The following is a 14137-nucleotide window of genomic DNA, read 5'->3' as shown; positions in this document are numbered from 1 at the left end:
TGGTTAATTTTTATCTTTGTGTGATGTGCCTGTCTTGACTTGTCAGTAACTTGTCTTCTCTGCTCCGATCCAGTTTCATTTGTTGAGCTCCTTAATAGTATGTACCTCTTTCTTACTTATCCCTGCAAACTGAGAATATAAGCTGAATACCTTTAGCTTTCTACTCCAAATAAATGGAAGAAATTACAAAGATTCTGTATTTAATTATTTTACTGTTAATGATATAATGCCTGAAAGCTCTAAAAATATCCCAGAAAAATATACCTGGAGAATCCCTCCTGAGTTAATTTAGCACACTGGCCATTGCCAGTGGTGGGGGAATCTAGGTCTGGTATCGTTCCTGACTGATGTTTATCTACTAAATATTACAGATTCCACATCTATTACTTTTCCTGCTTCATCTTCTTTACTACCTATTTCTGATGTAGAAGTACCCTGAAAAATAAGTATTTCACCATTACAATCTCAAGTGCAAGTTTCTTCCTTAAGTAGGAAATTAAGGAATTAATCTGACTTGTCTGATTTCATTAAGCAAGGCTTGAGCTATTATGTATAACCAAGTAGCAGTGACAGTTTAAATGGTTTCAATGTTCCTGGTCTAATGTTTTCAGAAGCAGGAAGAAATTTTCAGAAAGACTTGTTGGAATTGCTTCTTAGTATCTGGAGGTCTGGCATATCTGGTGTATTTAGAGACCTTTTCAAGGTTTTTCTCTTTGTAGCTCTCTACGTAGTCTAAGTGAAGGCAAAAATCACCAAAACCTGGTCCTGAGTATACACCCTAGACATGACATGTAAAGAATGTCATTTCATATCCTTTGAAAGATTTGCTTAGTGCTTTTTGTTTGTTTGGGGTTTTTGGGGTGCTTTTGGCTTTGTATTTGGTTTTTGTCTTTTGCTTTTCCTTTTTTGCTCTATAAAATTAAATTTTAGAGTGAAAAGCTGTGGGTACCATTGTGCGTCTATGGAGATTTATTCTGTTTTTTTTAAAAGGTTTATCAGTTTATGAAGACAGAAGCAAACCTTTAAGCTCTTTCTTCTTCAGGGTCTCATTTTCAATTATCCTGCTCTTGAGAACCACCTGACTCTTTTGCATTTTCATCCACAAATACGGATTTGGTAGGCTTTGCTGTCCCTTTACCAACCATGAGGAATTAATATCTTTCAGTTGTAGTAGGAATAAAAAATAAAGGAGTTGAGTCAGTTATTAGGCATGGCTTAGGGCTTGGGGTTGTTCTTCTATTCTAACTCTATGTGGAAATTGTGCTGCTTACACTAAAGTAAAGGTGCAGCCTGTCAAACTGATTTGTTCAAAGCCACTGTGAAGCAATAAATTAATGGTTAACAAAGTTTAGCTTGCATTCCATTGCTTCACTGTGACAAAAGCCATTTTATACTTGATTTCTTTTCTGTAATGTGCTTTTGGAGAACTTGCTTGCATTGCCTTTTCCATGCAATTTTTTTACCTGTAAATTAGGGCCCTGTGATTATCCATGATAAATATATGGATTTGCTGGTTCTGTAGTTACTGCTGATGAACTGTCATCACTAAGAAGAAAGTAAAGACTGCCCTCTTAAACTTCTGATTCATTAAACCAAAACACAGAAAAAGCTTTGAGATAGAAAAAAAAAAAGAAAAAAGAAAGTATGAAAAAGCATACAAGACAATTTTGTATTTACTCTGAGTCAGCTCCATAGTCCAGGGCAGCATGATCATTTAGGCTTGGATTCTCACATGGAAATATGGGAATTAACACAATAGGTTTTGGGCTTTGGGTTATTAAAAAAACTTGCTTATTCAGATGTCAGCATTTGGCAATGAAGTATCTGTGAGCTCACCCTACAACTGCGGAGAGCAGGGCAAGACTGTTGGAAATACATTGTGTTGTCCCTTGAATGTGCCTCTGCTTCTCTGTGGCTATGGATAGATAACATTTTTCATGGCTAAAAATGATTGCTGGCGAACAATCGTTTTTATACAATTCATTTCATTTGAGCTGTAAGTTTTTATAGCTCAAAACTTTGTTGATGGATGATATTGTATTTTTACTAGGTTATTAGTGGAAGGGGATAGCAAACCATTCCAGGTGACTTATACCAATAGTTCTTCCATCATCCCCCAAATGATTCATAGGAATCCTCATAAAACAGGCAGGTGTTAGTTGGTAGCCAGCATTCTGGCAGAATACGTGTAGTAAATAATAAAAGTTGTAAAATGCGTACATGAAAATTTTCAATTAACACTTTCCAAAGAGAAAAGGAAATCCAACCCATAGGGAGTGTCTGGAAGATAGACAGTCAAAAGTGAACTTAAGCCCTTCTGTTTAATACAAGTGAAATAAAACTATTTTGTGGGACAACAGTTTCAGAAAATCAGAATGGTCAAAGTTGAAAGGCACCTCTGCGGGTTATAAGGTCCTGCTTAAAATTTTTCCACATGATAGGAAATTCCCAGAGGTCATTGAATGTTAAAAAGGACGGACCTCTTCTCTAAGTTTGAAGTGGCATTATGCCAGGCTTGTATTGCTGCATTTTCTGGTAGCTACCCATGTTCCAAAGGACTGCTTCTGTGTTACTGCGAAGAGTTTCCTTAAGGTTTTAGTCTATTGCAAAAATTAGCAAATCATTGAGTATTTCATATGTATTCTTAACTTGTCTCTAACTGTTACTTTCCCAATTTTAACCTTTAAATGCCATGATTTAAAGTGCCATCAATGTTTTGTTGCCCATGGTTAAGAGTCATATCTTTGTACATGGTGTTACTGTTATTTTAAAATCTCAATCATTTAAGAGCTTTCACCCTTAAACAAATGTTTTGATTTTTTGATGATCTGGTGTTTACGGGCTATGTAAGGATGTTTCTTCTTCAAGTTCTTCAATCAGTCAAGAGCAGGGTGGGATTTTACAAAACTGTAAGTATTCCCACATGATAAAGTACTACTGTTCCAAAGCCAGAGTAGCTGTAACTCATCTGTGTGTAGTGCTTCAGCCAGACATTTTCTAGGCAGGAGTCTAGAAACATTTGGCATAAGCAACTTGAAAGAAGTAAGCAAAGATCAATGCAGAGATGTGATTTTTTTTCTTTCTGGCGTTTGTTACTAACACAGTGGTTTCCAGGGTCACCAATTCTAATTTTTAGCTTTTTCTGCCACTAGACAATTGTCATACAGGTCCTTTTGAAGGCTTATTATGGTTCATATTAATTATCTGCTTTGCTAGAGCTTGTATCTTGTTTGTGGAGGTAAAATATTGTTATTAACTCTCGTCCTGTTTGAATTGTTTAGCCCAACAAAACCTCACCTACAGTTCTTGCTTTCTTGCAAAGAGATGATTTTACACTAGAGGTGTGGCTTTGTGTTTTGTTTGGTTTTTTGTTTGTTTGTTTTTTATTTTTTATTATTATTTTTTCCTCAGGAATTGAATAGGTAGCTAGGTCACCTACCACTAATAAATTGCCTAAAAGATCACCCCTTAGGACCCTTTGAAGGCATGTTTTTTTGTGTGTAATTCTTCACCAGAGAGCATGAACTGAGATCAGTCTTGGAGCACAGATTTCCCAATGTCAAGTGAAGCTTAAATGTAACTTTAGGCATGAGAGAAGTTGTGAATGTAGGTATTCCAAGTAGGTGACTCTGAGATGGTCAAAGAATCTGGGATGACTAGCTCAAACAGATACCAGTGAGAAGATAGCCTTAACTTCTTTGGTTTCCAATGTCAGGAGGTGTGTAAATAGTGATTTACCTTCTTTCTTGAGGAAAAAAAGGGGGTAATAGGGTGTTAGCCACCCTGGCAGACTTGAGATTCCAAAGTTTTCACCCAAGGGTTTGATTTGCTGTGCTGAAGTTCTCTTGGGTCGTGTCAGCTGCAAAGGCTGCCTCACAGCATTACTTGAGCATTCAAGTGGAATTAATTATGTTTTCATGATTTCTAAATTAGTTCAGCAAAATTGTCTGTAACTTTCACAGGGGAAATTCTTTATATTATGTCAACAAAATTTTTATATGTTAGATAAAATTTCTTTAGGTGTCCCTTTCATCTATCTTTCATTAAGTGTTTCTTTTGTAACATGACATTGTTTTCATGTTTATATTAATTTTTAGTTTCCTGGTAGTTAAAACCCTTGATTCAGTGTTTTAAAATGCCTTTAACATTGTGAAAGCATTGAATAGGGCTAGAAACTTGTCAGTGAATAGAATTTGTTACTGTTTTATATGTAATTGGTCTTGCTCTGCATGATATTTCATCTGTGGAGAATTATTTTACTGCAAAACAAACTTTCTTCTACATACTGTTTAACCTTTATCAATTCTATTGCAAATACTAGGTTTGAGTATATCTGGAATACCCTACTGTGCTGTTACAAAACTGAAAATTAATGAATGAAAGAAGTGTGTTTGAAGAAGGAAAAAAAACTTTTAAGTTTTCTTTTTCTATTCTTATGAAAGACTGAACTTTTTTATCTGCTGAGGTTAATATAATGCATTTAGTGAAGTTAGTCAATATAACTTCACTGCTTCTTTTGGATTGAAGTTTGGTTGGGTTGGTTTTTCGTTTGTTTTTATGGGTTTTTTGTAGTTTGCTTTTCAGTGTTTTTTGGGTGGTTTTTGTGTTGTACTGTGGTTTTACTGTGGTTTATGACAGACATGATAACTTTTGTCTTCATACAGCTCCTTAGCATACCTTTCCACCAAGCACTGGAATTCATCCATGTACAGGTTTGATTTCAGATAACCCAGCTAGTAGAATCCTTACTATACCTGAAAAGAAATGTGTTGTACATTGAGTGATTTCTGGAAATTACAGTATCTAAGTTTTTCCTTTTAAAAACTTTTTAATATTTTCATCTCCAGTTCTTCTTTGCCTCTCTCTAATTATATGTATTAGAGCCTAGCAGGAAAAAATTGTCAATGAAACACTACATTTCTGTTGTAACTAAACTTTTTAACGCTCACTGCTATCTAACTGAGGCATTGCTTTCAATATATGATGGTGTGCCCAGACTGCTGTGAAAACTGGGAGATTGTGCCTCTTTCACTACATGACTGGTCAGAAGTAATCAAGTGGAGAAAGAACAAGGAAGGTCTGAAGTCCTGAAAACACCATTCTTGGTGTTGGTGGTGCATTGCTTACAAGAAACCAGCTTTTACAAAAACTAAGAAGAATTGTATTCCTAAGGGTAGGCTTTGGGCTACAGAATTGTTTTCCCTCTTTCCTGGCTACATTTTGTGCTTAATTGACTAGGAATGCTTTGGGAGTGCTTATTTGGATCAGTGCCTCAAATGAGCTAATGATGATGATGATACCTAAACTTTCAGATCCTGACAAGAGTTAAAAATTCAGTGAGGCCAGTCCTTAAGAAGCACATTTCTTACATTCCTGCCAGTGCAGGCTTAGCCATTGTGATGATTACAGGATGCATTGTTAGGGCTGTAAAGCAATGTGCAGGTTTAAGTATTTCATAAGCATTGAACTTCAATAACTAAATGCCTGTAGGAGTCTCTGCTGTAAGAATTACTACTTTTTCCATTGCATTCAAATACTGTTGAGTATTTAAATTGGACAAAATGTTTATTTCTGGAATAAAATAAATAGCGATTGTCATCTTCTGGATTTAGAGCTGGGATATGAAAATATATGTGTTATTTTCCAATGCCTAAACCAAAAGAGCTCCTTTTCTAAATATTTTTTTTATTTTTTTTATTTTATTTTGTTCTCATAATACACCTAATTTTCAGCTTGGAGCCCTTTACAGGTTGACAAGTATATAGGTAAGAGTGATGTGATTGACAGAATCTAGTTAGATTTCCAAATGTCCCTCTGCACAAACTTACAGTGAAGCTAAGCTGCCATTCTATGAGATACTTCTTTAGATACAGAATTGTTTCATCATGTTCATATGGGACCAGAGTGGGTGCCAAAATACAGTGCAAACACAGAAGTTTGTAGGTAAAAGCTACATAGGAATTGCAAGAACAGTATGTAATTATCAGGTCCTGTAGAAGGACTCACTAACAGTGAGTGACTGAGAAATAAAATGACAGTCACATTTTAGTGTTGATGGTGAGATATAAAAAAATGCATACTCCATAAAATCTAAATTTCACACACAGAATGATGGACTCAGCTGAAGCTTGCCATTGCCACTCTGCAGCAAAACCGTGGGGTTCATAAAAACATCAGCATGGAGCCCTGTGATGGTCAAAAAAAGCAAATGAAGTGTTAAAATGGTTAAAGAAGTTCAGTATAAATTAGGTAATGGTATTAAGCTGTTGAATAAATTATGACTCACCCATATTTTGATTACTGTGTGCCAGCTCTGCTCTCGTTATCTTCAAAGAATATAGTGCTGTTAGAGAGAGCTTTAGAGAGAAGGATGAACATAAAGAAAAGGGAATGGCTTTTATATGAGATTGGCTGAACAATCTGGGACTTTTCAAATTTGAGACAAAATTACTTTTACATTTACATTTGGGATATATACTAGAGGTTTACAAAGTTGTGAATAATATAAAAGGCTGACTGGGATCCATTTGTCACTGATTTGGGTCATTAAAGGAAGTCTGGTATAAACCATACAAATGGAAATGTCTCTTAAGGCTGTCAATAGTAAACCCATGGACTTTTCCAAATGACATTGTGCTGACTAAAAGCTTGCATGGTTTTAGGGAGAAAATGGCCCAGTATATGGACAAGAAATACATTAGGAATGGTTAAATATGTAGGAGCGCATCCAGTTCAGGGAGTTCTGGCACTGGATCTTCATTTGTTTGTGAATGCAGATACTTCATAAACAAAGATATGCAATTTTATTTGGAGAAGTAAACAACTTTTTATTTGTGTATCATCTTGGAACTGTGTAGAAAAGTCTGGGATCAAGTCTGATTCCCTTGAGTAGCATTTTAATTACCTGACATATTCAGCATTTCCCATTCTCATTCGTTGTGTCTGTTCTGGTACAAAAGAGAGAGGATTGGTGTCTCCATAACCCTGCTCTGTGCCAGCCCAAATCAACCCCTGGAAACCGTTTCTCTCTTCTCTCCTTTAAAGAAAGTGTCCGTCTCTCAGAGGTGTACTATATGGGCATGCAATTAAATTGTAATAATTGGAAGGGCATTTATGGTTGCACAGACAACTAACTGTGTTCTGGCTAGAGTGATAATCTGAATTATTTTTCAGCTAAAATGAAAGTGTTGAAGCCATTTTTCCTGGGACTGTAAACTGAACAGCAGTGCAGATGAAGTGCAGGATTCACTCCCAAGGACTTGTGTCTTATTAGGATAAGCCTTGTCTGGTGAAAGCAATGGCTCAACTGCCTGTTTTTTCTCAAGTAGTTTGTGTATTTGAGGAAAAGAACCACCTCAGGTTCTTGTCTGACTTGTCAGCATTTTGAACTGCTGTTTTCACCTCTGTATGCAATTCCCTTTTTCCATTTCCCATTTTAAATGTGAACAGATGTTATCAAATTAAAGCCTTATAATAATCTTTTAAACTGAGATTTTTTTTTGCTATATTGTATCTATAATTATGAATGTTTCATGGGTGTATTTGTATCAATTATACAAAACGTGATTTTATATATATATATTAATATATATATATGAATGAAATCTCAGCTCTCTAATATCTGTCTTTTTAGTCACTCTATTTTTCTTTTGCATGCCTTGTAAACCTTGTCCCTTATAACATTTCACAGACTTCTTGCCTTTCCATGCTTCTCTATGTTTTCTGTGTTTTTTTTTGTTGTTACTTTTCTTCTTCTCATGGATCTCCATGTCTTTATCTTTCTGTTTTCTGTGGATTTCTCCTTTTCTGATAATTTCCTACTCCTGCTGGGTGGAGATTACTAGAATTAATCTGTCAGAGGTAAAAAAAAATAAAATAAATTAATTCCCAGCAGTATCCCAAGCAAAGTAGCTTTTTCTCCTGTGATTCCCAGTTTAAGAAGGGATCAACACACAGGAGAAGACACACTTATATAGGCAGAGCTTTCCTGAGAATCTAAGTTATTTCCAGGTGAATTCATAGTAACCCAGTTAAAGTGAGGTGCAAATTTAGTTCAGTTCTTAGTGCAGGTGCTCAAATTCCTTAACTAGACTTTGAGAAACAATGTGCTTTCAGAATTTGTGTATGTTATAGAACTGTATTGTGTTTTAAAGAAGCCAGTCTGTCAGAAGGACTTTAAAGATAATGTTTATTTTTTACTGAGTTTTCTTCCATACCATGTGACTAATGAAATAAAAAAGATGATAATCCAAATTATTAAAGAGTTAAAGATATCTATATTGATGTTCACTACTGGGAACAGGTGCCAGCTCTCTGAAAATGCCTGAAGAGTGGGTAGACATTGTCAAAAGTGCTCTGGTCAGAAATGTCAACAGACAAGGCACACTTTGAAAGTAAGACTCCCAGACATTGAATTAATTTCCATCACACTGTTGTTGGCTAAGGCAGGAGGAAGACGAAGAGAATGAAGTGGATTTTGTAACTAAATTCCACTTGAGTGCAAAGAAAATTAGAAGGGGAAAAAAAGAAATTGGCTAGAAGTGCAGTTGTAGCAATAATGCCTGTAGAAACTGGAAGAAGGATCGTGTCCAATGCTATCAAAATATACATTCCCCACAGGCATTCTCTTTCTGCAGTCAAAGCACAATTTCAGGAGCTCTCTGAACCACCACCAAGCAATTCTTCATTGTTAACTCCCTGTTTGGGGTGGGATAAGAAACTGGACGTGAAGACAGTCTCTTCTTTTCCTTCCTGCACAGGAATTTCCTCATTGCTTTGCAAGAAGGAAGAAGGAAGTTAATGACAACTGCATAAATCTCATACTACAGCTGTTCATTTTGTCACCACTGGGGAGTGCCGCACTATTTCTGTGTTTTCCTGTGCAACTGTGCTGTAGAAGGTCACAGGAGACTATATTGTGACCTCCAGGAAGAATACAAATTTTGTTAAAATTGGTTGATCACTTGTGTGCTGTGATGCCTAACCTGTCTGAGGGTAATGGCATTTTTTCAGAATTGAATCGTCTGCACATTTAGCTGAGCTAAAGCAGTATGCAGTTAAACATGTTTTTTCTGGTGTGCTATGAACAGAAAATCCAAAGCAAGCCATGTATATGAATGGTATGGAACTGCACCACATTGAGTAATAAATATTCCATTCAGTTGTCAAACCTTGTAGGAACTTGAACTAAATGAAAAAGGCAATGTGCCTTATATCTACACGCTTGCCACCGGGGGAATTCTGTAGAAATGAGTGTAGTAAACATTTTTTCTTTCATTTTGACAGGTAATATTTGAAGCTGAAGTCTCAGATGGAAGAAATGGCTACATTGCCATTGATGACATCCAGGTCCTGAGTTACCCTTGTGGTAAGTAATGATTAAGAGCTGCATTTTTCTCTGTCTTTTCAGGACATATTTGATATTGCTGTGGACTGCTCCATTTTCATCACTTGATCACTGATATTCTTTGTTCTTTCAATAGTATTTTTGTTGCAGTTTCCAGGAAGAAATGTGATTGCAATAGTGATTTACCTGGGTGAAATCTTTTTCTGCCAGAAGTAAATTATACAGGGATAAAAAAATGGGCATTCTTCAGTGTGTCTTTTTAGTCATATGCAGTTGGTGTGCATAATCAAAATGGGTTTTAATGTTAATGTGTATACTCACTGATTAAAGACAACTGAATTGGCAGATGCTTGTAGGAGGCTTATCAGATTTTTTACCCCTTTTCTTTTTTCTCTTTTTGTTTTTCTTTCTAAACAAATAAAATAGATTTAAAAAAAAACAAGAGAAAAAAAAGGCTTCTGGCTATTGAACAACTGAAGGATTGCATTTAGTTTGTTATTTTGTGGACAGACTTCAGGCATTTTCCCAGCTAATCCTGGGGAATAATTGTACATATGCAAACACAAGTTGTGACAATGAAAATATTCTACTAATAAAAGGTTGTGAGGAAGAAATTGTTGCTATGCATTTCTGGCACTTGTTATCAATTTTTTTTTGCAATTTGTTTCTGTTCAACTCTTCTCATCTTCCCCTAGACATGCCCTTTGTAAAATATGATTTCATTCTAATGTACATGGCTGATAATTTAATTGCTTTCTGAAATGACCAGGGCATAACAACATCATGCTCCAACTTTGCAAAATGATGCCAAATAATAAAGTTCCAGTGGCAACCTCACATCTTGTTTTCTTCTACCTCAAACCCTTTTAAACTGTAGCTCTCAGTAGCTACCAAGCTTTAAGGGTATTTGAGTGAGTTACCTTTTTAATATTTCAGTCAGCCCAGCTATCTGATGTCTGTACTCAGCAAAGCTCTGCTTGGATTCAGTGCCTGGCTTTCATATTTATTTTCTTCCTCTTCTTTGTGTTTTGTTTTGAAGTGCCAAAACAAAAGGCACTTGGGTACAGTCATCCTAGCACATTATCAGTATGTTACGGTATTCAGACAAGCTCTTTTTGTTACTGATGTTTAAACCCTGTTTGTTCCAATTTAATGTTTTTTCCTGTGCGTCATGTTTTTTAGTAAGCACAAAGAAAGAACAGTTCAGCTACTCTTTTCCTTAGTTGTTCTTGAGAAAAGGGTGGGTGAGCTGTGTAACGTGCCCATTCCTCAAAAGTTTCTGTTGGCTTTTGTAGGTCTAGTAAATCCTTCAGGTGGTTGTGCTGCTGAGACTTCCTACAGCCTTTCTCAGTGTGGGGAATAGATTTACCAGCTCCTGAAATACTGTATTCAGTGACACAAATGATTTTGTTTTCCAAAACAAGAGCTCTGAGTTGCATTGCAAATAACATGAACAGTATCTATTTGCTTGAGCAGTATGCTGCAAATTGGGTTTTTCTCAGTATGATGGATTCCATACAGTCTTTGGGATACTGCTTGTCCATTGCTGCTGACATTTTGGCATCTAATCTCCTTCTTTTGGCTTCTGTTTTAAAAAGAATTTATTATAACACATGTATAATGTAAAGTTAGTAGAATCACCAGTGAAAGCATTCCTTGAACACAGATGAGACAAATAATTTTCTCTCTTCTGTTTCTTTCTTAGCCAAAGATTGCTAAAACATGGAGGTTGAGGGATATAATAATGTTTCTGGTACCTTTATTTTTTTGTAATGACTTTTTTTTGTAATTTTTGTTTTCCCCCTCTACAGATAAATCTCCACATTTTTTGAGGCTGGGGGATGTAGAGGTCAATGCAGGGCAGAATGCTACATTTCAGTGCATTGCTACAGGGAGAGATGCAGTGAATAACAAGTTATGGCTCCAGGTAAGGCTAACTCATGCAAGTCTATTTGGCTAGAGGATAAGCTGCTTTCTTGGAGAATAAATGTTTAAAATTCAAAGCCTTTTATTCTTCTGCATGTAAAATATGTAGTTTAAATGGAATTTTACGTCTATTCAATGGAGAAACTTGTAATCAGTTTTGCAATATTGTAAAGCTTGGATTAAAAATAAGAGCTGGTGTGGATGCTGGGATAAGATTGGCCCTTAAAGGCATTGTGTGCCTTGTCCCATTGTAAGTCAACTCCTCTGTATCAAAATTTATTATTATTAAATGCAGATAATTGGTGTTTGGGATCTAGTAATACACAGATGTAACACAGCTGTCATGAATTTTGAGGACTTTTAAATCATGTAAATTACTAGTCCAAGCAGGTGCTGGAGGGATGTGGCTGTATTGTGTGTGCATATCAGTTTTACTCAGTAGCATATTAATTTGAAAAACCTCAAAGGACTGCTACATATCCTTTTTATCTGTCTCCATAATAGGAGGAACTTTAACTTTTACCCATGTGTAATTGTGAATAGTATGTATGTCAGAATTTAAGACTATAACCAAAATATAACCCTTCTTACTATGAAGGAAGAAAAAAAGAAATAAACACCACCATCCCTCCAAAATACCCAGTCTCCTCTGTATTGTGATGATGGGGTACTTACATTTAAGACCACTGGTTGAGTAAAACAGTGGTAAAGTTTCCAGTTGCTCTTAAAAAAATTAAATTTTGTCACTCAAAAAGGATTAAAAAAACCCACTTTAGTGGTACATGTACGACTTATGTGCATTATTTAGTTTATAGGTAAACCTTAAGCACCAGCATTACTTTAGAATGGTTTCTAATTATGTCCTCTAAAACTTTGTTTTTTTATAATGTGTATTTCTGTTTATTTTCAGAACTAAAACCTATGTAATTTTTTTACATAGGGAAACATACTTTTAAATTATTTATAGTCAGTACGTTAAAATATGTATTTTTTGTTAAGTGTATTTTGAAGTGAAGTATATAATCGGTTATTTCAGCCTGCTTTCTGTTTTAATAGTGGACCTGAAAAACCTTGGCTAACTGTTGCATGTAGGCATGTGATAAGCTTGAAATTTTAGAGATTTTTTTAAAAAAATTATTAAAAAAAATCTAATAGGTAAAATGTATAATTAGACAAACATGCTGCAACGTCAAAAAGGAGCACAAGCAGTAACTGCATTGCTTTTAGTGAGAAGGTATCACAGCAGTAGGAATGATTTGTACTCCAGGTCTTTAAGCAGTAATTTGTTTAAATTGAGTAAACATGTAATGCATTCATTCAGAAAAAGCAGCTTGATTTTAGAGACTTGCCAAATAGAGCACACAAAGCACAAAAAATGAAACTGGCCTGGGTTTTGCTATAGCCAAGGCAAGACAATAGCACGAGGAGTATTCCAGAAAACCTGTGAAGCGCCACTTTTAGTTGATTGTGGGTCAGAAAGACCCAGTAGACAGCCAGCTGGAAATCTTCCCTATCACTCACTCCTTGGAGTCGGATAACTCTGACAGATTATCCTTTCTAACTTTCACTCCCTGGAGAAGCCCAGCTAGCAGCCAGAGCAACTCAGAAAACATATGTTTTGTCCCTCCATATGCTTCATGGGTAGTTTATTTCTTTGTGTGTGTGTATGTGGATCACAGATGTGATAATTTCTCACAGTGTGATAGATGAAGTACTTCAGAGGTTATAACTCTGCTTGCCTGGGCTTGTAAAGTGCCCTGATACTCTTGAAGATACCTCGATACTTGAGCTTCTGTTTTCTTTCTTTTCTCCTGTAAACAGTACTGAGTTTTCACCATTTTAAGGGTGGCTTTTTTTTCACTCATCATTCCACCTCTCAATCCAATTTGCTCAATATGTGTGAATCAGTAACCATCCCTATATGGATAATTTTCCTTAGATTGCACTCTTGTTACTGTTGCTGTGCATAGCTAATAGTGAATTTACTCCTTATCCTTAAAAACTGGAGTGGGTATGTATGGGACCCATGAAACACTGGAGTGTAACTTGGAAAAGGTTCGCTTTAACCTTTGACCAAACTCAAGATTCATAAAGCCCGAGTAGCCTGAAAGGAAGAACTGGCAGATCAAATCGAATGCCTAAGTAATTGTTTTTGAGAGCCTTGAGCTGAAACATTCCAGGAATGTATTTTTCTCATAACAAGAAAGACCATTATAAAAAAAAAAAAAAAGACAAAGTGCAAAAATGAAAAAGAAGTGGATGATGGTGGGGAAGAAGAGAGTTGCCAAGCACATAGTTTTAGAGAAAATAGCTTTTGGTTATATCCTTATTGAAAGAGAAAAACTATTTCCTTGAGGAGAAAAAAAAAAACACAGAAAAACAGCAAAGAATTTGCTATTAAAACACATTCTTTGATAAGGAAAAGTTCGAGAAGCAATCTGAGACATCAGGCTTTTTTGCATCTGTGGTGATCTAAGAATTCATTTGCTTTCATTTGCATTGAAGTAGTAAATATGTGCAGGCAGAGTTGCACAGAGTTGTCTTTTGTTGAAGACTCTACCCGTGTTCCCTGGCTCTTGCTGTCTTCCGTTTTGAGAAGAATTAAAGTAAATTCAGCAACATGTGGAAAAAAAAACAGCCACCCTGTTCTATGTTCAAAGTCCTACAGTCCCATGGCTGAGTCAGCCAGGCTTGGTCTGAGCTGCCATGGTCTCAGCTTCACCCTCTTGATCCCTCTCTGCACTGATCTGGAGCTTTTGCAGCTCTCCAGTAAGTCAGTTCAGGAAAGTGATCTTACTGAAAGAGATTTTGATTCCAATTGGATTTTTGTTGTTGCAGAGGAGGGGGGCTGGGAAGGAATGTTTC

At 36.1% G+C, this 14137-nt stretch overlaps 1 protein-coding gene across 5 annotated transcripts in view; it reads left to right on the top strand.

The window, feature by feature from the left end:
• The window catches only part of PTPRK (protein tyrosine phosphatase receptor type K), a 382502-nt gene that overhangs the window by 165123 nt on the left and 203242 nt on the right, over window positions 1-14137 (top strand). For all 5 annotated transcript variants that reach the window (XM_058834980.1, XM_058834978.1, XM_058834979.1 and 2 more), the window contains exons 4-5: window positions 9286-9367; window positions 11158-11273. In XM_058834980.1, coding sequence (XP_058690963.1) covers window positions 9286-9367; window positions 11158-11273 — 198 coding nt within the window. The remainder of the gene's footprint in view (window positions 1-9285; window positions 9368-11157; window positions 11274-14137) is intronic.

The sequence above is a fragment of the Poecile atricapillus genome, chromosome 3, assembly GCF_030490865.1.
Source record: "Poecile atricapillus isolate bPoeAtr1 chromosome 3, bPoeAtr1.hap1, whole genome shotgun sequence".
NCBI classification, from domain to species: Eukaryota; Metazoa; Chordata; class Aves; order Passeriformes; family Paridae; genus Poecile; species Poecile atricapillus.
The sequence above is the reverse complement of the archived record's forward strand: the minus strand, read 5'-3'. Positions and strand labels throughout refer to the sequence as shown.